The sequence below is a fragment of the Coenobita brevimanus genome, chromosome 23, assembly GCF_032717465.1.
Source record: "Coenobita brevimanus isolate Jiangsu-jjx chromosome 23, ASM3271746v2, whole genome shotgun sequence".
In the NCBI taxonomy this organism is placed as follows: Eukaryota; Metazoa; Arthropoda; class Malacostraca; order Decapoda; family Coenobitidae; genus Coenobita; species Coenobita brevimanus.
In genome coordinates this window covers 61,528,859-61,553,858 of record NC_136976.1, presented here as the reverse complement: position 1 = coordinate 61,553,858, position 25,000 = coordinate 61,528,859, and the positions used below count along the sequence as shown (strand labels likewise).

The window sequence follows — 25,000 nt, the reverse complement described above, 5'->3', positions numbered from 1 at the left end:
CCTTCACACACGCACACACCCGTCCCCTTGCTCAAGGGGGACAGTAACCACCCGCTTCGTCAGTGAAACTTTTCGGAACCTGAGCGAGGCGCGAACTCCCGTCCACCAGTTGGCAAGCGGGAACGTTACCACTGCACCAGCGAGCGGTGTGTGTGTGTGTGTGTGTGTGTGTGTGTGTGTGTGTGTGTATATATATATATATATATATATATATATATATATAAAGAACCGATGAGTTATATCAAGAGTTATATCAATGGAGTTGTGAAGAGAGGGATGGGGATGATCATCTATCCCAGGCTCATCTGGACGTGTGGCCGGTTGTAGGTTGAAGTTTTCTCCCTAGAGTTCACAGTCCTCCCTTTGGGGGATAGGTAGGGCGCTGAGAAAAGTTTGTATAGCTGGGGAGAATAACTTCCTATTTATATCTATGACACGACGTGAAGGCGTCTCTCTCCAGCACTAGGTTACTCATCAGACAAAAGGCCAAGCAATTCATTTGATGATTTTTTTTCACTTTCCTAACCATCTTCAGGTTACTCCCTACAACCTTACTGAGACTTCGAAGTGGAGGGATTAAATACAGTCTTAACCAACGTCTTCCATATGAAAGGTCAATAAAATCGTTCCATTAAATCGCCTGATGATAGTGTGATGAAAATGAAAAAAAGACCACCGTATAAACATCTCAGAGTTGAAGCCCATCCTAGTTTCTTGACTGAATGTCTTGAGTTGGCGACAGACGTATTTTACATAGCATATTCCGCATTGTAAAAATTTGCGAGTGAAAAAAAGAAGAAAAAGAAAAGTAAAAAACAAGATGATATTTGAAGAACTTAAACAACAGATGGAAGAACTTATCTCACAGTTCACCACACCTACTATCACCAAAACCTCCACAACCAAAACCACCACGATCAAAACGAGGTGTAAAACGACCAAAACCTGCATCAAGACCACCACCGTAACCACCTCGACCAACGTGCCCCCCATCTCCATCAACATCAGCCGCGCGCCGATCAATAACCAGGTCAACATCGCCCACGGCCCCATCAGGCACTACCAGATCATGCCCGGCGCCCAGACCGTGAATATGTACCAAGATGTCACAAGTGAGAGTAGCACCACAAGTGACTGGACTTATACCGACAATAGTACATCAAATGAGTACAGCTCGAGCACCTCCAGTGAGCGCAGGTCGACCGATCTAGGATCAACGAGTGGATCACGGGGAGAGTGTGGATCGGGGACTATGAGTAGTTCCCTCACCTCTGACTCCCCACACCTTACCTCCACCCTCATCCTCAATCCCTCACTCAAACTCACCTCGACTCTGCCACTGACTCCCCCCTTGACCACCCATACCACCTCCTTCACCCCACCACTGACCATCCCCATGACCACCCACACCAAACCATTGGCGATCTCCCCCCCACCCAGTTCAGCCCCCTCCCCACTGCTACCCGCAGCGGCTCCCCTCCGTGCATCACCCTCCAAGTCCCCTGACGTCCAGGGAAAAATGTCAGGGTTCGTGGGTGACCAGGGAAAAATCTCGGAGTGCGTGGGCGACGCAGGACAAACCTCAGAGTCCGTGGGCGTCGAGGGACAAACCTCAGAGTCCGTGGGCGACGCAGGACAAACCTCAGAGTCCGTGGGCGTCGAGGGACAAACCTCAGAGTCCGTGGGCGTCGAGGAACAAACCTCAGAGTCCGTGGGCGTCGAGGGACAAACCCTAGAGTCCGTGGGCGTCGAGGGACAAACCTCAGAGTCTGTGGGCGTCGAGGGACAAACCTCAGAGTCCGTGGGCGTCGAGGAACAAACCTCAGAGTCCGTGGGCGTCGAGGGACAAACCCTAGAGTCCGTGGGCGTCGAGGGACAAACCTCAGAGTCCGTGGGCGTCGAGGGACAAACCCTAGAGTCCGTGGGCGTCGAGGGACAAACCTCAGAGTCCGTGGGCGTCGAGGGACAAACCTCAGAGTCCTTGGGTGTTGAGAGACAAACCTCAGAGTCCGTGGGCGTCGAGGGACAAATCTTAGAGTCCGTGGACGACCAGGGACAAACCTCAGAGTCCGTGGGCGTTGAGAGACAAACCTCAGAGTCCGTTTGCGTCGACGGACGAACCTCAGAGTCCGTGGGCGTCGAGGGACAAATCTTAGAGTCCGTGGGCGTCGAGGGACAAACCTCAGAGTCCGTGGGCATCGAGGGACAAACCCTAGAGTCCGTGGGCGTCGAGGGACAAACCCTAGAGTCCGTGGGCATCGAGGGACAAACCCTAGAGTCCGTGGGCATCGAGGGACAAACCCTAGAGTCCGTGGGCGTCGAGGGACAAACCTCAGAGTCCGTGGGCATCGAGGGACAAACCCTAGAGTCCGTGGGCGTCGAGGGACAAACCCTAGAGTCCGTGGGCATCGAGGGACAAACCCTAGAGTCCGTGGGCATCGAGGGACAAACCCTAGAGTCCGTGGGCGTCGAGGGACAAACCCTAGAGTCCGTGGGCGTCGAGGGACAAACCCTAGAGTCCGTGGGCGTCGAGGGACAAACCCTAGAGTCCGTGGGCATCGAGGGACAAACCCTAGAGTCCGTGGGCGTCGAGGGACAAACCCTAGAGTCCGTGGGCGTCGAGGGACAAACCCTAGAGTCCGTGGGCGTCGAGGGACAAACCCTAGAGTCCGTGGGCATCGAGGGACAAACCCTAGAGTCCGTGGGCGTCGAGGGACAAACCTCAGAGTCCGTGGGCATCGAGGGACAAACCCCAGAGTCCGTGGGCGTCGAGGGACAAACCTCAGAGTCCGTGGGCATCGAGGGACAAACCCTAGAGTCCGTGGGCGTCGAGGGACAAACCTCAGAGTCCGTGGGCATCGAGGGACAAATCTTAGAGTCCGTGGGCGTCGAGGGACAAACCTCAGAGTCTGTGGGCGTCGAGGGACAAATCTTAGAGTCCGTGGGCGTCGAGGGACAAATCTTAGAGTCCGTGGACGACCAAGGACAAACCTCAGAGTCTGTGGGCGTCGAGGGACAAATCTTAGAGTCCGTGGGCGTCGAAGGACAAACCCTAGAATCCGTGGGCGTCGAGGGACAAATCTTAGAGTCCGTGGACATCGAGGAACAAATCTTAGAGTCCGTGGGCGTCGAGGGACAAACCTCACCGTCCGTTTGCGTCCAGGGACGAACCTCAGAGTCCGCTTGCGTCGACGGACGAACCTCAGAGTCCGTGGGCGTTGAAGGACAAACCTCAGAGTCCGTGGGCATCGAGGGACAGACCTCAGAGTCCGTGGGCGTCGAGGGACGAACCCCAGAGTTCGTGGGTGACCAGGGACAAACCTCAGAGTCCGTGGGTGACCAGGGACAAACTTCAGAGTCCGCTGGCGTCGAGGGACAAACCTCAGAGTCCGCTGGCGTCGAGGGACAAGCCTCGGTGTCCGTGGGCGTCGAGGGACGAACCTCAGAGTCCGTTTGCGTCGAGGGACGAACCCCAGAGTCCGTTTGCGTCGAGGGACGAACCCCAGAGTCCGTTTGCGTCGAGGGACGAACCCTAGAGTCCGTTTGCGTTGAGGGACGAACCCCAGAGTCCGTTTGCGTCGAGGGACGAACCCCAGAGTCCGTTTGCGTCGAGGGACGAACCCCAGAGTCCGTTTGCGTCGAGGGACGAACCCCAGAGTTCGTGGGCGTCAAGGATGCATTCATTGCATGCTCCGTTAGGTGTGAATTCTCCATAAGGATTCCGTGTGTCCGGTGCAACCGAAAAAAATGAGTTAACCCGCCTACTTATACAGTTTCCACAATGTAGGCCATGGGTAGGCCTACTTTAGCCCACTAGTTTTAAGGGTAGGTGACGCCTGCACCCTTGGTGGTGTGGCATGACTGAGAAACTCAAAATCCATTTTTGCGGTCGTCACTCCCACATAGGGATAAGACAAATGGGTCCCTTTATCCTAAGAAACCGTTTACTACGATGGATGGTAACTATCCATCCAACATGACGTCTGGTTATCTACTGAATTTACAGCGCTCCAATCGGAGCAACATTAACCCTAAATTATTGCTCGTTTTTATTTATTTATCTATTTATTAGTACGATTGATTTTATTCAGTCGAGTGATTCAGTCACAAAAGCTTGAGTCTTAACACCCTTCTTTAAGCACACAAATCTAATACTCTGTTTCAGCTAAAATCAGTCAGTTACATTTTGCTGTGTGTGTCGTAGGAGCCTCAGTTAATACCTTCGGTTACTCGTTTAATCACATCGACTGCCACAGATGATTTATTCAATCTCGCATTTTCTTTTTGAAGCTAGCTAACTTTTTTTTTTTTTCGTTTAGTGAATCACAGGAGAAATAAATTACAGACTATTTTCTTTTTACTCCTGAATAAGCCATAAGAACCTGAGGGTTAACCTCTGCGTCCCGTGTCCTCAATATGGGACGAAACTGAGCGTTTTCAAAATTTGATAAAGCAGGTAACCCCCGGGTACGGACCTATGAGTTTCGCGACTATGAGCTGACAGACGGAGGGCGGTGCGCCAAGCATCCGTCCAGCAAAATCCCTCGCACAGCAACCCTGGGAACTAAGGGGTTAATGCGTTATTTACTCAGTTAATTATCTTTCACGAAAAACATACTGTTCATGCAACGCACTAACCCATTCTATACAAATAAGTTTCAGGAGATTGAGAGTTAATAAATTCATTTAACTACTCAACGTATAATTTTTAACCAAAGTTATTACATTTATTAGCCAACCAGTTACCACTGACCAGTACATACGACCCATTCAGCCCCCAATTCAATGGCATAACTATAAGGGGGGACCTTGAGGAACCCATCAGTCAGATCCTTGGCCCCCATACTGCCGTTTGGATTACCATATTGTAAATGCTTGGACTGTGAAGCACTGGATCCCCCAGAAAAGGTCTTGGCCCCACCAATTGTGAAGACTTGACTATCCACTGCCCATCCCCTTTTTGAGTCAATTATCCGCAAGGGGTGAATAATCCGGGGTCTGTCCTGATTACTGGGAATTACATCGAGAAATAAAACTAATTAGTCGCTTATTTTCCCACTCTCAAGGCCTCAGGGATTCACAATCACCATCCTTGATCGGGATAAGGTGAGGGCTGGACAATGGTGAGGATGGATCACACACACACACACACACACACACACACACACACACACACACACACACACACACACTCTATCTCAAAGTAGCAGCTTGTAAATCATGATCATCAGCATTGCCGTTGTCATCATTATCATAACAATCGTCATGTCAGTTTCATTATCGTCATTAGTTTTCATCCTCATCCTTATCAATTTATCTACCATATATATATATATATATATATATATATATATATATAAAATACGGTACGGGAAAAATCAAAGGACTGACCAGCGAAATTCGGCCAAACCTCCATTCACTCGTCATTCAAGCCTCCACACGAAAGGTACCATTACATAATTATATATTTAAAGGTGAATATCTTCTTCATTAAGCTGAAAATATGTATAAACAAAATACCTGATATTCGCAAATGCATTATTAATTACATATTACTCGAATGATTTTTTTTTTGTTAAGTACAAAGGACAGTGAGGCGGGACTGAGACGACGAACTGAACAGAAAGAAATAGATTAAGACAGATATATACCAGTGTGTGAGTGTGTGTGTGTGTGTATATATATATATATATATATATATATATATATATATATATATATATATAGAGAGAGAGAGAGAGAGAGAGAGAGAGAGAGAGAGAGAGAGAGACCTACCTAGCTCTGAAACAAGACCACTAACACAGGTTTTTGAAAGTTAACAAGCATATTTAAGTTGTAGGATTCTTACTCTTTTCCCTGATCAAGCAAACAGCTGGGGAGAAAGGCAGTCAGCCGGGCAGCCAGGCAGGCACGCAGACAGACAGACAGGGAAGCAGATAACCAATCACAGTGAAAGCAGGATCCGGAAATAGAGAAACACAGGCTAGGATATGAAGTGAGGTAAGTAGGTAGGGAGGCTGGTGGTAGGTGACTGGATTGGTAAGAAGTGGAGAAAGACAAGGAATGAATGAAGGATGATAAGAGGGAAGGATGGAAAAAAAAAAGGGGGGGGGGGAAGAACAAGAAGGATCCTTCTTGTTTTTTTTTTTCCTCTGAGCATGCAACATTAGCGCCTTACAACTGGTCTGAGGGCCGGACTTGTGACTTTACACGTTGACCATGGCCTTCGACCCACTGTTCTCAAAACTGATTTAGGTCTATTTCTGTTTTGCTCGACTTTCAACTTTTCCATCATGTACGGCCTAAATATGTGACTCGGACCTTTGATTTGGTCTCAGAATCGCATCTCTTCATCATTCCCTGAACTCTGAACCCTGCCACCAAGTTTGGGCTTGATATGAGACCTTGACCTTTTACTTATTATTCTGAAAAAAAAAAAAAAAAAAAAAAAACGCAGTTAAGCAGTCGGCTGACCCTCAAATCTTTCACCAAGTTTGGTCCAAAACAAAATTTCATAACCGATTTTGCTATTAAATTCACACACACAACAGGTCAAGCATGGCCTTGCCCAGTGACCGAGACTTTTGATTGATTGTTCTTAAAGGCGAATACTTATGTTCTTGCCTTACTCTCAACCTACAGTATCTGCAGTGTTTGATCGAAATTCCAAAAAAACTGCCGAAGGTGACCATGCTAGGTTAAATTCTGACCTGGCTTTATGGCTTTGACCTTTGACCTATTACTCTAGATAATAATAATAGTAGGTCAACCCCTTGCCTGAAACTCAACCTTTCTATCAATTTTGGTTCAAACCGCACACACACACACACACACACACACACACACACACACACACACACACACACACACACACACACACACACAAACTTGTTGAGCAAAATATTACGCCATCCTAGCTTTCAGAGCTCGCGGGAAAAAGAAAAGTCTAGAAGCATTAAAAAAAAAGGGGGGACGGGAGGGGGAAGGAAGCAAGGCATGTCGGTGGGTGGGTGAATGGGTATATAGGAAAGTTGGGGCGGTTGTTGGCTTATTAGTCAATACAGGCAGGTAGAAAGCCAGACAACCAGATAAGAAGGCAAGAATGTAGGTAGGTGTAAGTAGGAGAGGGAGGTAGGAATGCAGACGAGGTGGGTGGGTGGGTAGGCAGGTAGGTAGATAAGCAAGGAAACAGGATGCAATGTGAATAGTATAGATAAGGTAAAGATGAGGGCAGACGCCAGACGCCATGAGGCGCTGACCACTGTGCTCATCTCCGTAACACAGGCCTCTTAGCCTATAACAGGTTATTCACCCAATATCCTGGAATACAAGGCCACTGCATCATCCAGGTTACCACAGTTACCTTCCCTATGTGTTACCCTAGGTACTCATTTTACCTACCAACCCACAAAGGGTGGATGGACACCTGAGTCGAGTGGCGGCAGCTGCCCGCACCAGGATTCGAACCCTGGCGATAACAGGCCGGCAACCTCACAGTCATCAACACTGACCACTCAGACATCGCAGTGAATAGGAAGGTAAGAATTAATGCAACTAGCTCGGGATTTTGTAAGTCAGTTATAAGTAGGCAGGAATTCAAGCAAGCACACAGGCAAGGAGACAGGCAGGCGAACAATCAGATAGACAAGTAAACAGGAAGGCACGCAAGCAAGCAGGTAGGCAGCCACGTATTATGACAGACAATTTGACAGACAGGCATTCAAGCTTACAAGAAGGTATGCAAACAAAAACAAAAGTATGAACAGGCAGAAGACAGTACTGTACAGGTGTGGGAAGTCAAGTAGTAAGTAGGTATACAAACTGGGTGGAGGGTATGCTGACAGAAATGTAAGTAGAAAGGCAAGTAGAAAAGCAGACACGAGAGCAGGTAAACAGGCAGGCAATTATGTAAGTAGGCAGACTGAGAGACACGATGATAAAATGACGGGTAGGCAGAAGAGCAGGTAAGTAGAAAAGCAGGCAGGTATACTGACAGGCGGGTAGACAGAGAGGCAGGGAAGTAGACAGAGGAGCAGGGAAGTACACAGACAGGCAGTTAGGTAGACGGACAGGCAGGCACACACACAGGAAGGTAGACGGACAGGCAGGCAAACACACAGGTAGGTAGACACACTAGCACGTAGGTAGGTAGACACACAGGCAGACACACAGGCAGGCAGGTAGGTAGACACACAGGCAGACAGGTAGGTAAACAAACAGGCAGGCAGGCAGGTAGGTACGTAGGTAAATAAGTAGGTAGGTAGGTACAGTAGGTAGACAGGCAGGTAGGTAGGTATGTAGGTAGGTAGGTAGGCAAATAGACAGACAGGGAGGTTTGTTGGTATGTAGGTGGGTAGGTAGGTATGTAGGCAGACCGACAGACAGACAGACACAGAAAAACAGGCAGGCAGGCAGGCGGGTAGATACACACAAACAGGCAGATAGGTAGGTAGACAGACAGTCAGCAAGCCGTCGGAAAGGCAGGCAAATAGGCAGGGAGGCAGATAGGCAGACAGGCAGCGAGGTAGGTAAAAGGACAGGGAGGTAGACAGACAGGAAGTTAGGTAAACAGAAAGGCAGGTAGTCAGACAAAATTTGGCAGACATAAAGGCTGGAGAAAGGCTGGCAGATAGACAGAAAGACTGGTAGACAGAATGGCTGGTAGATAGAGAGAAAGGTTGGTAGATAGACAAAAAGGTTGGTGGACAGACAGAAGGGTTGGTAGATAGAAAGAAAGGCTAGTAGATAGACAGAAAAGCTGGTTGACAGACAGGCAAACAGCCAAAATGGTAGGACGACAGACATACAGGCAGGTAGGTGGGTGGGCAGACAGGCAGATAGGCAGATAAGCAGTACACAGGCAGAGGGTAGACTAGCAGGTAGGTAGACGGACCGGTCGTTAGGTATGCAGACAGTCAGGCAGGTAGGTAGGTAGACAAAGTGGTTGGTAGACAGACTAGCAGGCAGGTACACAGACAAGCAAGTAGGAAGACAGACAGGCAGGTAAGTGAACAGGCAGCAAGTAGCCATAGTGGAAGGTAGACAGACTGACAAGTAGATAGGTAGACTGGTAACAAGTAGCTATAGTGGGAGGAGACCGACAAGCAGGTAAGTACGTGGGTAGACTGGCAGACAGGTAGGTAGGACAGACAGACAGACACACATGCACGTAAAAAGGATTGAAGGTAGACAAAAAGACAAACATACAGTAAGGCAGACAGAGATACATAAAGGCAAATGGGCAGATAGGCAAATCAAGAGGTACCCACGCAGATCAAAATACCCGCCTAACCTCTTCCCTCCACGGCTGGTATGGGGGGTCCAGGGGGGGAGGGGGAAGGCAAGACCACCTATTAATAACACATGAACTTGGATTAACTCTTTGGATGCGGTGGCTTTCTCTCGGTTTAATAAAATCGTCTGGTTTGAGAGTGTTAAGATAAATATTTTGAGAGGGTTTAACCATGTGGAGAGGATGGAGAATGCCAGATCAAGAGTACAAGAGTGTGTGTAAGTGAGGAGGATTCTCTCTCTCTCTCTCTCTCTCTCTCTCTCTCTCTCTCTCTCTCTCTCAAGTAGCCTACGTACGCGAGTCGGCAGCGTGTGCTTGCGTGCGTGAAAGTCGGCTCCACCATGTAATTAATACAGTATGAAAGCACAGAGGCAGCGGATGTGTTGTGGAACGGCCAAGCGAAGAAAGAAAATAATCCAGGGTGTTCTTACATTTCCTCGTACATGTTGTAAGCTATGATTCTTCACGTGCAATCAGGGGGAAAAAGGTTGCCTAAAATTTCATCTCTCCAGCTTCTCACTTTCCTATGCTGGCTAATACTCCTCAGCTGAGAGAGGTTTGGTACGTTTTTCTTCTCATAGGTAAGTCTCTTTAGCATGATATATCGAGAAGAATGTGACTGATACACTGACGTAGATGCAGGAGAACAGCAGGCGATCTTATGGTCGTGGCTGTACCATTTTGATTACATTTCTTCAGCAGTGCTTCACCTCAGCGATCAATTAAACTCCTGACTTTCACCATATTGTACCACTGTCATTAAACTTCTGAGACTCAACCTACAAGATCAGTTACCCTTTTTATTAATTTCTTCATCTATCGTTTTTTAATCAGCAACATACCTTTCTATCTACTGTGACTCAGCTTCCAGTGCAATTACCTTCATTACATTACTTCATCTAGTAGTCTCTCAACCTCAAAGACCAGTTATCTTTCTTATTACATTTCGTTGCCTATGCCTCCAAGTTTGATTATCGATACCTTTCCGATTAGATTCAATCTGCTATGACTTCAGCTTTTATAATGGGTACTGAATGAATCTTTACGCGTATATATCCTATCCTCACCTCACGACCAATTCAGCACATGGCAAAAACAACAATCTCCTCCTCCTCATCCTCCTTAACTTCATCATCATCCTTAATTTGTCGTCCATAACAATATCAATCATTCAGTAAATCAACCATTTTCCATTAATTTTTCTATTTTATCCCCAGACTACAAGTATTTGGCTGCAAATGAATACATCATCGCATTTAAAACTTTACCATCATCCTCATACTTTTGAAATCCGGCCTCGTTTCTTCGCTCTCCTGTGTAAGTAATCAACCTACTCTCTCTCTCTCTCTCTCTCTCTCTCTCAATTGCCTCTGAGATCAGGCTGGTAATATACCGATAACTGTTGTAGACTAAGGTAGACTAACCCTGGGCCTCTATACCTCGAAGTAAGCAATATAGAGTTTACAAACACGAGGAAACTATAGCCTGTTCGACCGCTTCTGAGAAGAAAAGCTTTTGAATGCTGGCAGGTGACTGGTTGTCGGAGTGCATTCGTTAGTAACGATGTCTTTATTTTTTTTTATTAGGTTACAATAACCGTTACTGACGAAACGAATGCATATCTATCTATCTATCTATCTATATATATATATTATATATATAATATATACATATATAGATAGATAGATGATAGATAGATAGATAGATAGATAGATTAAATTTAAACATGAGGCCTTACAAAGTCAATCAGATGGCCCAGATACGTGTGAAATTTTCAGTTCTCCTGCCAAATCAACACTTTTAGACAGAGTTTTCAGAGATCCCTGATTTTTCCCATGTTAAGGCAAATTAAGATAAATTAAGCATCATTATTACGAAAGTATGATGACTTGCCAGAAGAACTGAAAATTTCACATGCATCTAGGCCCTCTGACAAACTTATTAAGGCTCTTTTTTTGACTGATCTAGCAGTTATATATATATATATATATATATATATATATATATATATATATATATATATATATATATATATATATATATATATATATATATAAGCACCTTATCGTCAGAAACTACTAATGTAACCCTGAAAATAAAAATTATTTAAAATACTTTGCTAATGTCTACACTAGGACAACAAATCAGGGGAGAGCTTTCAAAAGCTGAAGGCTCTTCTCAGATGAAATCGAGATCGCATGGGCTTAATTCTCTTTTCACTCTAACTTGGTGTAAAACTGCCATCTTTCCATCTACTGCTGAGTTATAACAACAGATTAACACTAAAATATGATTCCAATTACCAAAACCTGGTCCAAAAGGATGTCGAGTCTTAGCATTGTCTTGTTCTCCCACTGAGCTACGTGAAACAAGCAGCAAAATTACGAAAATCTGGGCCAGGTTAAGGTGAAGAGAATACAGCTAATAATACAATATGTGTGTTAACTCACATGAAGGGTGGCGTGCTTGGGTACGGTGCCTGAGTCCTGTGCCCTAACACTGAGCCAGTACCGGGACACTGTTTCTCGGTCCAGCCATGACGCCGTGTAGATTGACCCTGCAACAACACAAACGACATTAGAACACAAGGAGAAAAATAACAAATAAGAAATCGTTCCTGCTAGTGCAATGACATTAGAGCATAAATAAAAAATACAAACAGGTATGATAGTAGTAGTGCGCGTACACACGTGTGCTCGAACAAGCGTTGGCAACATGTAAGCAACACAGTAACGAACACGCTGCAAACATGTTGGGAACAGCAGCGTCCAGATCATGTTGGTAACATCATGATGAAGTCTCAGCTGCCTGGTATGGACACACTTATCCCATCGTCTCTGCTGCCAGTGTTTGAAGTTGCACTGAACATGTTTGCATACATCTGTCCAAATGCTGCTGCAAACATGTCCCTGAACATGTTGCCAGCTGTGTTGCCAACATATGTTCGAGAGCACGTGTGGACGCGCACGTACGAATACATTAAGTCGTGAATTAACTATTTTTTCGTAAATGTATAATCTGTCACAGGTACTAAAAAAAAAAAAAAAGGGGGAAGGTGAATTTGTGCCCTCGTTCAGTCATGGAATAGGATTTCCTTTAGTCAGTCAGGAATGTATATCTCATATTGTGCAAACTTTCATTTTGTATGAGATTATGCTCACAAATGAATGTTAACAATATCGAACTTTCCTGTGAAATATTATCGGTGACAGAGAGAGAGAGAGAGAGAGAGAGAATTATAGCATTAGGTTAGGTTAGGATAGCTTTGATCTGGTTATAATAGGATTGGTTAGGTTACATTCCGAGAGGTTTGGTTTGCTTGGTTGGGACAGAGCAGGGTAGAATATCCGGGATTAAGGCAGATTATGCTTGGCTAAGTTATATTAAAACTGACAATTCGAAAACGGGCAATTTACGATGGAAATGAACGTTAAAAAAGGTAATTTGCGATGGAAATGAACGTAAAAAATGTAATTTGCAATGGAAATGAACATAAAAAAGGTAATTTGCGATGGAAACGAACCTAAAAAAAAGGTAATTTGCGATGCAAGTGAAGGTCCAAATCAACAAAAATCATAAGAACAGGATATGATGCTAAAAAAAAAAAAAAAATGGATGGTTGAACAAATGCACCAGTTTACCCAGGAAATGTATAACATTAATATACATAAATCAAAATAAATAAATAAATAAATAACCGTGAACGCACGAAGTATTTCTCGATAACAACAGTACATTAAGCATAAACACTGGCCTACAATGTTTTATTCAACCAGTTAATCGGTGATACAGCAACTGTGGACACAACATGAGCTTATTGATAAACACACTCGTACTCATTATATGTAGAGACTCAGAACCAGTCCTGATTGGGCAGCTGCCAATATGCTACTGACTTTGCTTGCATGAACTGTTGTGTTGACATACAGCCACGACAAACAGCTAACAAGCCAATGACCTAAGGGCAAATAGTCCACAACATAAACAGCTCCTGACATAATCGATGCTTTATCATGGTTACGAAAATTCTCTTTCACATAACACAGAACTTCTCATATAAGGCAGCTCACATGTATAATGTTTCAAGCTCTCTCCCAGCAACACCGAATGAACGAATAGTATTTCAAATGGCCCAGCATATGGATCCACTGAAATTCTCCAGCAAGATAATGACTCGTAAATTATTTTATTCTTGGCATCTCCAAACCATTTTTACTCAGCTGTGGAGAGATCTCTTGTTGGGAAAGGATTAATGGACCTATAACCAGTTTACTTTCATCTGACGGAACTTGGTCATTCGCACAATTTGAATACCAAGTCGTGGTTGCGTGATATTCCATGAACTTTAGTTATGAGACAGTAATGAAGCTCCTTGGTTACATGTCACATTTATCATCCAATGTGATTACCCTTGGCCATCAGATAAGCTGAAAAGCGGTTAGAGTTCTTTGTCAGATAAAAACAAACGGACTGTTGTTTCTAATCCCTTCACTAAAAGGTGTCTCTTCAGCTGAACCAAGTCGTCTGGTGGTTGCAAGAACTGCCGATAAACGACGCCATCATAACGAAAGGGGTTAGGACTTTTAATACAAAGTTTATTTTATCACACAGAATGATGTGTATTTGTGAGGGGAAAATGGTACAGAAAACAGTAAATCTACAGTACAAGCAGAAATTATATGCATGAATAATAATAATAATAATAATAATAATAATAACAATAATAATAATCTATCTATCTATAGCCAGACCCCTTAATCCCGTAAAGGGTGGCCACAAACAAATCGTCCCCATGTCGCCCTGTCTATTGTTCTACCCTCCCCCCAGGTCAGACAACTCTCTTTCATATATCTCTCCACACCATCCCTCCATCTTATCCTCAGTCTCCCCTCCACCTCACAAGCCATATGATTTCCTGTAAGCCAGGAAATCTTTTAATACGCAGGGTGGTAACCTTATAACCAACCCATACGTGCTCCCTACGTGTCAACAAGTGGGTTGATGGAGAGTTAGTGCCACTCCCCGGAAAACAACTAAATAATAATAATAATAATAATAATAATAATAATAATAATAAATACGAAGAAAAGAAGAAAAGACAATGAAGGAAGAGGAGGAGGAGGAGGAGGAGGAGGAGGAGGATGATGATGATGATGATGATGATGATGATGATGAAGAAGAAGAAGAAGAAGAAGAAAAGAAAGAAAGAAGAGAAAAACAAGAAGAAGAAAGGAAGAAGTTGCAGGGAAATACAGAGAGGTTGAATTCTTGGGTGGACGCTGCATCTGCGGAACTCCTTCCAATATACAAACCACCACTACATGTAGGATCCTCCGAGGAACCTACACGTAGTGGTGGTTTTCGTCAGCGTCTATAAAGCAAATAATATTCCTGGAAAAATAAATTTGTGCAAAACAGATGAGCATCATCCACACACGGTTCACTTTGGCTCATACGATTCAATTTTGTTTTCGCACTGGCCAACATACTGACGATTCTCTTTTGACATAACAATAAAAACAAATCCACTGCACTCAAAACAAGGGTACAAAGCAGGCAGACCCTTGCGCATTCTCATAACAGCTGACGAAAACAAGGGAGAGTGTGTTTTGGCGCGATTTCATGCATCTCACCGTTATTTTTGTTGAGAGCGGAGATATTACAGAAAACGGGCTTTGATCACTGAAGCATGGTTTTACTCTTCCTCTCCCTCTCTTTCCCTCTCACTCCCCCCTCTCTGTTTCGTTCCAGATGTCGTCAAAACACCATTACTTGAGAGAGAGAGAGAGAGAGAGAGAGAGAGAGAGAGAGAGCGCACGTCCATGATGAGTAGGCCTATGCTCTAAAAGCCTGTAATCACGGCTATTACCTAAAAAAATAAATAACAAACATTTGTTGGTTTACATTCGTGCGTACGTGCGTGTGTGTGTGTGTGTATACAGTAGTTAGAAATCGTTTTCACTGATATCGATATTTCCTTAATTATCCCAATATTCTTACTTTCTCTTCATTCCTCCTCCTTATCCTCCTCCGACTCCTCCTTTTCCTTCTCTTATTGTTCGTTAAATTCTTCTTCTACTTCGTCTTGTTATTATTATTATTATTATTATTATTATTATTATTATAAACTTGTACTTCAACAACATTAATTTTCTTTCTATTAACTGTGCCTTCTTCTTCCTCCTCTTCCTCCTCCTCCGACTCCAACTCCTCTTCTACTTCTTCTCCTACCTCTTCCCCCTCCACCTCTTCTTCTTCTTCTTCGTTATCTACTCTTAAGCAATTTAAAGATTTTAGTCTGTGTAACCTGTTTTAACAACTGTTTATGCACTTTTCGTTTTTTTCTTACTGTTCTTTTCCCATTATTTTCTTTTATCCTTCTCCACTGGATTTTTTTGTTCTTTTCCAAGTTTGGTTGTCCTTCATTTGTTTCTTGCATTTTTGCCTGCTTTCTTTTTTTATCTCTTGTATTTGTCATATATCCTTTCTTGTTCTCGCTACTGCTTCTCACTGTATTTTGTTCCTATTTCTATCTCTCTTCTTGCTAATATTCAGTGCAATCTCTCTCTCTCTCTCTCTCTCTCTCTCTCTCTCTCCAACAATTCCTCAAAAATGCAGTCCTCGCCTCTCCTACCAGCAGATTACATACTCCTCTCACCCTCACCATCAATCCTCCCCCCTTTCCCTCTCCCCCACTCCCTGGTCTCCCTCTCCCACCGGGCAACACTGCAAATGGAAGTTTTAATTGTGAGTGAGGTGCTGGCAAACCAGGCTGTTGACGAGTGGAAATTAATAATGGGCACCAATTATGGAGCAGGTCCTGCCACACCCAGTACTGGCGGGGTCTGGTTAAAACTCAAGGCACTGGCAGCCATGTTTTACATTCAGCTGCTGTCGACAAAATACACACACACACACACACACACACACACACACACACACACCGATATATATATATATATATATATATATATATATATATATATATATATATATATATATATATATATATATATATATCCCATTAACTCCAGTGAATTAAAAACAATAATTTACGGTCTTTGAGAGAGGTGAAGTCAGTGAACGTACAGTGAGGTTGGATGGTGAGGAAATGGAAAATGTGAGAGTGTTTAAGTACTTGGGGAGTGTGATGGGTAAGGATGGAAGTTTGGAGGGTGAAGTGCTTGAAAGGGTACAACAAGGAAAAAAGGTTGCTGGCTCCTTGAAAGCAGTGATAAGAAACAGGGAAGTGAGCATGGAAGTGAAAAAGTTACTACAGGACAGTATTGTGATCCCAACTCTAACATATGGAAGTGAAGTTTGAACGTTGTTTGAAGGACACAAGTCAAGAGTGAGAGCAGTGGATATGAGTTATTCAAGAGGAGCCTGTGGAGTCACATGGAGAGACAGGCTGACAAGTGAGAACAGAAAGGAGCGTTGTGGTGTGGATGTGGATGTGATAGGAAGCGTTAGGAGGAACACACTGAGGTGGTTTGGCCATGTGGAGAGGATGGAGGGTGAGAAACTGACGAGGAGAGTGTATGTGAGTGAGGTGGAGAGGGGGAGGTGGAGGGGGAGGCCGAGGAGGAGCTGGAGGGATGGAGTGGAGAGGTATATGAGAGAGGGGAGTGTGAGCTGGGAGCAGGGCAGTGAAATAGCGGGAGACAGGGCGACGAGGAGGCGATTTGTTTGTGGCCAACCCCTACGGGATTAAGGCGTCTGGCAATAGATAGAGAGACAGAATTTACGGTGCTGGTAGAATGCAACAAAACTATTAAACATCTTGATACGGAAAATTTGCTATTTTATGGAAATAATACTGTAGAATCAGGACAAAAGATAAAGGTAAACATACGAAAATGCAATTTATTTCACAAAACGAGAAAGAATTTCACGAAGAAAAATTAAGAAAAATATATCTCATTATTAAAGAAAAAAAAAGAAAGAAAGCATCAAGGAAGAAATGCCATCTTGGTTAAAAATTACAAGTGTCACATAAAAATCTATCTAGGACTGTAAAAAAAAAAAAAAAAAAAAAGGAGAACCGAAAACCTGAATGTATTTTCTCTTTGCCTTACATTTGGGTTGCGTTTTGTTTGCCGTACGTCCGAGCAGGTCCACTCTCTCTTGTCCAACTGTCAGGATGAGGGGTGGGGGGAAGGGGGGATGGATGGGGGAAGAATGAAGGAGGAAAAGGGAATGGGGATGGGGGAATTAGGAGGATGTGGGATGGGAAGGGGATGGAGGGGGAATAAGAGGGAGTGGGAAGATAGGGGGAAGTGAGGAGGAAATGGGAAGATAGGGGGAAGTGAGGAGGAAATGGGAAGAGTAGGGGATGGTGAGGGGAGGGAGGGAATGAAAAGGTGTGAGGCGGGCAGGAAATGTAAAGGTTAGAGGAGGGAGGGGCAGGTAGAGGTAAACGATGAGGGGGATGGATGGGGGGTGAGGAGGATGGAAGGGGAGCGAAAGAAAGGATGGGGAATGAGAGGGACGGGAGGAGCGAAGGGGATGTGTAGGAGTGATGGCGGAAAGGAGTGAGAGAGAAGAGTGTGTGGAGAAGGAAGGACGTGAAGAAGTGCTAGTGATAAAACACAAGACAGAGAGAGAGGAGACGGGGGATGATGGACTGGGGAAAGGAGAGAGAAAGACAGGGGAAGAGGACGGGACATGCGTTGAAGAGAGGAAGGGATGGGAGTGTGGATATGGAGTGGGAATGAGACAAAGTGCGGTACATATATATATATATATATATATATATATATATATATATATATATATATCTGTGTGTGTATGTGTGTGTGTGTGTGAGAGAGAGAGAGAGAGAGAGAGAGAGAGAGAGAGAGAGAGAGAGAGAGAGAGAGAGAGAGAGAGAGAGAGAGAGAGAGAGTCAGTTGTGTGACAGAAGAAAAAGGAACATGACAGAGGGTAGAAATCTAAGTGACAGGGGTAACGATATTTTTTGACAGGGCGAAGGAGATAACAGATGGAAGGGGAAGGGGCGGCGATAGGGGGAAGGGGGAGGGGTAGATATAGAAATTTAGGGAAGGGAAGGGAAGGGATGTGATGTAATGGGAAGGGATGTGATGTAATGGGAAGGGATGTGATGTAATGGGAAGGGAAGCGGATCGAAGAAAAGGGACTAGAAGGGAAGAGGTTGAAAGGGAAGGGAAGGGAAGGGAAGGGAAGGGAAGGGAAGGGAAGAGATGAGAAGGGAAGAGATGGGAATGGAAGGGGAAGGGGAAGGGGAAGGGGAAGTATAAGGGGAAGGGGAAGGAGGAAGGGAAAGGATGGGAAATGAAAGGGAAGGGGAAGGGGAAGGAGAAGGGGAAGGAGGACGGGAAAGGATGGGAAATGAAAGGGATGAAAAGAGAAGACAGGAAGGGAATGAATGGGAAGGGAAGAGAAGGGAACGAAACAGAAGGGAAGGGAAGGGAGGGGATGAGGAGAGATGAGGCGTGATGAGGCGAGGCAACAGTGAAGAAAACAAGTATAAAGAAGAGACATAGAAAATAGAATTAACATACAGAGCAAAAGTAGTACAGCCCCACTCCACAGCGGCAGACGCTATGAATCCTAGACTCACACGAAACGTAAAAACTATATGAACCTTAAAATGTCCTCTGTAAAAATGTGGTAGTTAGGCCAAAATATTTTCTGTAAGTGTTGTCTAGAAATACTAACAGAACCATTTCTTTCGTTTACTCCTCCCCGGAAAACGGCTGTGCCCTGAACACTCCCAGCTAGCTGTGGAGTGGAAAGCAATGAACAGGAGACAAAAAAACGAATGTATGTGTGTGTGTGTGTGTGTGTGTGTGTGTGTGTGTGTGTGTGTGTGTGTGAGAGAGAGAGAGAGAGAGAGAGAGAGAGAGAGAGAGAGAGAGGACATAAATGGGACATAATAAATGAAAGCGAACGTACCCATGAAGGGAGGAATGGAAAAGAAAGATAAGAGAAGAAGGGAAGGAAGAGGAAGGTATGCAAGACAGGGTAGGGGGAAAGAGGAAAGGAAGGAAGGGGATTTTTTTGAGAGGAGGTGAAAGAAAGAAGAGATGAAAGAGGGGGAGAGCGGCATGAGAGTGGAAGGGAGATGAAATGAAGGAGAGAAGAACGAAGGGAAACAGAAGAGGAGGGTGCAGGCCTGAGGGGAAGGAAGTAAGGAAATGAGTATGGGGGGAAGGGAGAAATGAAAGATATGCAAGAGAAAGGGGAGGGAAGGGAGAATGAGGAGGGAGAAAAAAAGATAAAGGAAGAGAGGAAAGGAAAGTGAGGGTAGAGGATAGAGGGGAAGGGGAAAGGGAGAGGAGAGGGAAAAGGAGAGGAGGGGGAAGAGAGCAGACGGGGCAAGAGAAAGGGAGGGGGAAGAGAAGGGGAGAGGGAAGAGGAGAGGAGGGAGCACATCGCAATCCTGCCCCAGTTATCGCTCACGGCCAGACACCTACAAAATCTAGCTAAAAAAAATGTTAGAAAAAGTGTAGTGAAAAAATACAAAGAGAAGAGCCTTGATAGCAGCCATAGAGTTGGTCTGTGTTGTGAGATAAGCAGGGAGGGGGCGTTGCCAGCGCTTAAAACAGGGGGGGAAGGGTTGCTGAACAGAGGAGAGAGAGAGAGAGGGAAACAGGAAGAGAGGTGTCATGAGGGGAGAGAAGGGGAGGGGAGTTGCGGTGAGGGGAGGAGATGGAAGGGGAGGGTGAGAGGAAAAGTGGAAAACAGAGAGGGGAGGAGGAGAGGAAAATGTAGGAGAATGGCGTAAACAACAGGAGGAGAGAGAAAAAACTGAAATAGGGCAGAGGGGAAGACGAGAAAGAAGGGAGGAGGAGGAGGAGGAGGAGGAGGAGGAGGAGGAGGAGGAGAGAGAGAGAGAGAGAGAGAGAGAGAGAGAGAGAGAGAGAGAGAGAGAGAGAGAAATGTGGTGAAAGGAAGGGAGATGAGACAGTGACGATGAACAGACAGGGAGAGGGTGAGAAGAGGGGTGTGAGGCAATCTGAGAAGATGGGAGGGAGAGAACAGAGGAAGGAGAGAGACAAAGAAGAGGAGAGGAGGTAAACCGATGAGGCGGGGGGGGGGGAGGAGTAAATGTGGTAGGTGGTTAGTGGTGATAGGGCATATATAAATAAAAAGCTAATATGCTTTTAATTAGTATACCTATTAGCACACACACACACACACACACACACACACACACACACACACACACACACACACACACACACACACACACATCTTACTCTCCCATTAGTATGCCATTACATTACCTGCAACACACGTACGGAACCACACACACCCGCACGCATACAAATATGCTTAAATAAACTCACACACCCAGATCAAAGCAAATGCAATAACGCAGAAACTTATAATGATCACATGCACTGTACGCGCGCACACACACACACACACACACACACACACACACACACACACACACACACACACACACATGCACAGTTACACTCGTATCACACAAACACTTTACAAATGGACATTCTCTCTCTCTCTCTCTCTCTCTCTCTCTCTCTCTCTCTCTCTCTCTCTCTCTCTCTCTCTCTCCACTGTATTATATCTATCTATTTGTAGTGTGTGTGTGGGGGGGAGGGGTGGCCCAATACCTCCCCTCGGTGTTCTCTTGCTCTTTAAAAACCCAAATACGGACCAAGCGATTCCTATCTTCGGGGCGGTCGGGGGGGGGGGAGGGGTGAGGAGGAGATGCATGATGAAAGTGGGGGTTTGGGTGAGGTTATGGGGGTGAAGGGAGACTGGGGTGAAGGGAGAGTGGGGTGGAGTAGTGTGGAGGGGTTTGGGGAGAAAGGGGTAGGATGAGGGGGTGGAAGAGATGGGGTAGGGTGGAGGGGTAAGGGGAGACTGGTGAGACTTGAGGTTGGATTGGGGAGTAGGGGGACACTGGGGGTTGGGTGCAGGTGTAGGGGAGAGTGGGGTGTAAGGTGGAGGGGGAGAGTGAGAGTCGGGTGAGAAGGAGCTGTAATATGAAAGTGGAGAATTTGAGTAGCAGCAGAGAGAGAGAGTTGAGAGTGGGGTGAGGGAGAAAGGTTAGAGAGGGGATGAAAGAGGGGTGAAGGGTGACAGCAGGAGGAAGAGTGAGGTGAGAGTGGGATAAGAGGTAGGGGAAGTGAGAGGGTGATGAGGTTGAAGGACGAGAGAGGAGAGGATGGGGATGAGAATATGAAGTAGGGCGAGGTTTGGGATGGGGGTGACGAGTGAGGGATGAGATAATGTGAAGGTAAAGGAGGGTGTTTGTTGGAAAGACGGGTAAAGGAGAGGGAAGAGTGGGAATAGGGGAAGGATGTGAGTGAGAATATTGAGTAAGGAGGGGGGCAGAATGATGTGCGAGAGGGCGGAGGGTGGAGGAAGGGGAGGAATCAATGGAAAGGTGAGAAAAGGGTTGTGAAGAGGGGAACAGTGAGGATGAGAGGAGAGATAAAGGTGAAGGTGGGGAAAAAGTTGGGGGCTTGGAGGCAAGATGGTGGGCATGAAAGAAGGAGGGAGTGAGAAGGATGGGGGTGAAGATGAGGAAGAGTGGAATGGAGGCGAGGATATGGGAGGGTGGAGGTGGGGGTGAGGGGAATTATGGGAATGAGGTGAAGTGTTCCGTATATTCTCCAACGAATTTTGTTATGAAAGGAAAGACCTGGCAATCAGAGTAAAGGTGCTGGATAGTACCTCCATTAATCCCTTCAGTACGAAGGCACCACCTTTCTGTTTACCATTCAAGTAAAGAGGATCTCCCGTAATGAATGTGTTCAGGCTGGAGATTACATGCAGCATATCTTCCTGATTTCCCCAGTTAAAAAGAAAAGATAAAATCGTCCGATGGTGAGAAGATTACCACGCAAAAAGACGATATTATACTAAACGAATTAACCCAGTCAGTGTGATGACGCCGGATTATATTTTGCTTTATGCTTGCCACAGACAGCAAAGATTTTTGAGCTTATTGGAGCAGGTCTCTTGTAAGAAAGGAGTTAGAAACAATCACCGGTATTCTCCCCTGCACCATGATGTCATTATACAGTCAAAGGAAATGTGTGAGAAACTTCCGGAGGTTTATTCTTAGACTTTCTGGTTACATTGGATGCATGAGTTCTGTCATTTGTCATCTCCTGCTCTATAGTTTTTCTTTAACTTTTCAATTTACTGTCTCCAACTTATCTTGTTAAGTAGGTTGTAAATGTTAACAAACGTGCTATTATTAGTAGTAGTGCTATTATTATTATTATTATTATTATTATTATTATTATTGTGCTTTTTGTTGCAAGGTGAATCATTCGGCCCACCAGTAAAGTTCGTCACCCATTAAAACCGTCTAGTGGCTGCAAAAATATGAGACAAAAATACGGACGTAAGGGTTCACCTGGATCATTCGCCCGGTTAGACCATTTCGTCACCTCAATCTGCGAATTCTCCAGGGGTCCATGTTTTTCACCCTTACCCCACATCCGGACAAAGCCACTTTCACCTCTCCTACGATAACTCAATCTCTCTCTCTCTCTCTCTCTCTCTCTCTCTCTCTCTCTCTCTCTCTCTCTCTCTCGCAATAAAACTTCTCGTGAGATTAGAGCGAGAGATAGAGTAAGGGTGTGGCAGTGTATGGGATGTACTGGCGATAAAAGAGTTAAGAGAGAGAGTGGGAGCAAGCGCTTATTTCCCAAGGACGTACAGCACAAAAGAAGACCGAAAAGAAGAGGAGAAAGAAGAAGATGAAGAAGAAGAAAACGATAACGATAACGATGATGATGATGATGATGATGATGATGATGATGATGATGATGATGATGATGATGATGATAATGAAGAAGACGATGAAAAAGAAGAAGAAGAAGAAAAAGAAGAAGAAGAAGAAAAAGAAGAAGAAGAAGAAGAAGAAAAAGAAGAAGAAGCAGAAGCAGAAGGATGTGGATAAAGATGAAACTGAAGAGGAGGAGAAGAACAGGAACAAGAAATGCAAACTGACAAGCACAAGCACCGCCTAACAGTACGGTATCTTTTTAGAAAACTAGAGATCAACCAACGAAGGGAGGAAACGAAAAGGAACATAGGTGGGAAGATGATGTAGTAAAGGTAAGAAAAGTAGGGCGGGAGGAAAAAAAATAATAGGAGGAAATAAAAAGGTAAAACGGAAGAGGAAAATCAAGCTGTGAGATAAGCAGGGGAGAGGAACTGGAGAGATGAGAAAGAAAGACACTGGATTTATAATGTTGATCGAGGCTGACACTCTTTAAGGAAGCTTATTCATTTATAGCCTTTGTTGCGGTTAACCCTAAACGATTTATGTAGCTGAAATGAAAGAGAGAGAGAGAGAGAGAGAGAGAGAGAGAGAGAGAGAGAGAGAGAGAGAGAGAGAGAGAGAGAGAGAGAGAGAGAGAGAGAGAGAGAGAGAGAGAGAGAGAGATGTATAACAACTATGAAGCGGAAAGGAATAAGATGAAAAACGAATAAATATCACACACACACACACACACACACACACACAAACCAAGCACAAGCCTAGGCCAACGAATTGAACAAAAAACAAATACTAAAAACCTGCAAACATCGCTGGAGTAGCCTAAGGTGGGTCAGGGGCGACTTAGTTAATTTGGCGGTGGTTGTACTCATAAACTCACACGGGGGTGATGACGAGGTGATAACGAGTACATAGTTGGGTTGTGCAGGGTGGGGGAGAGGGAGATGGGTTGGCTGGGGGAGAGGGGAGGGAGGGATAAGGAAGGCGAGGAAAGGGAGAGGTAAGGGGGACAAGGGAAGGGAAGGTGGACAAGGGAAGAGAGGGGTAAGGGGGGCAAGGGAAGAGAAGGGTAAGGAGGACAAGGGAAGAGAGGGGTAAGGGGGGCAAGGGAAGGGAGGGGTAATGAGGGCGGGAGAAGAGAAGGGTAAGGGGGGAGAAGGGAAGGGAGGGGAAAGGGGATGAGGTAGGATGAGCGGGTAATGTAGGGGGAGTGAGAGATAGCTAAGTAAGGGAAAGCAGTAGAGGGAGATAAAAGGCAAGAAGAGTAGATGCGAAGTTGTGGGAAAAGGGCGATTAGATGGCTCTGTCAGTTCTAGTAATTGCTTCACGTTCACGTTCACGAGACGCTCTGGAGTAGATTCAAGTCCCAGTAACTGCTACTGAGTTTGAGGACTGGATGCCCACAACGAACGCCTGGCCCTGGCAATCAGATAACCAGATTCACACTACACCACTGTAAACTACCACTGCCTTCTTTTTCCCAGTCTGTGCCTTGTATCTATCCTAACATCCTTTTAACTTTCATGACCTTGCACATTATGGGGAGCTAAAGATAAGTAGGTGGTGGAAGGTGGAGGAAAGAATGGAAGAACAATAAATACATAAATGGAAAGAAAAAAAGAAGAAGACTGGAAAAGGCAAGTCGGAGAGGAGGAGAAGTAAGAATATTATTATTACAAGGTGTACCATGAAACGTACGTCAAACTTCATAGATGGTTATATTTCGTATGTATTATTTTGAACTAGTGCTTGCCCGCAAAAATTTGTGGGAATAACCAATAGCCTTTCCATCACCAAATGTTTGCAACTACTATTATCTTTGTTTCCATACCGTTATTAAGCCCACAAATACCAATTCTGACCAAAAATTCGAACAAATTATCATCGCATATTTTCGCGTGTCGCGATTTCCAACAATTTCGCACCGTCGCGTCGCGCGCAATCGCCAAATTTTGTTAGGTATTTTTCTG

General features: G+C 45.1%; 1 protein-coding gene across 1 annotated transcript in view; it reads right to left on the bottom strand.

Moving 5' to 3' along the window:
- Positions 1–25,000, bottom strand: part of LOC145392990 (fat-like cadherin-related tumor suppressor homolog) — a 569,943-nt gene that overhangs the window by 368,253 nt on the left and 176,690 nt on the right. The window contains exon 3 of the mRNA XM_080267295.1: positions 11,743–11,849. Within this exon, the coding sequence (XP_080123421.1) occupies positions 11,743–11,849 (107 nt within the window). The remainder of the gene's footprint in view (positions 1–11,742; positions 11,850–25,000) is intronic.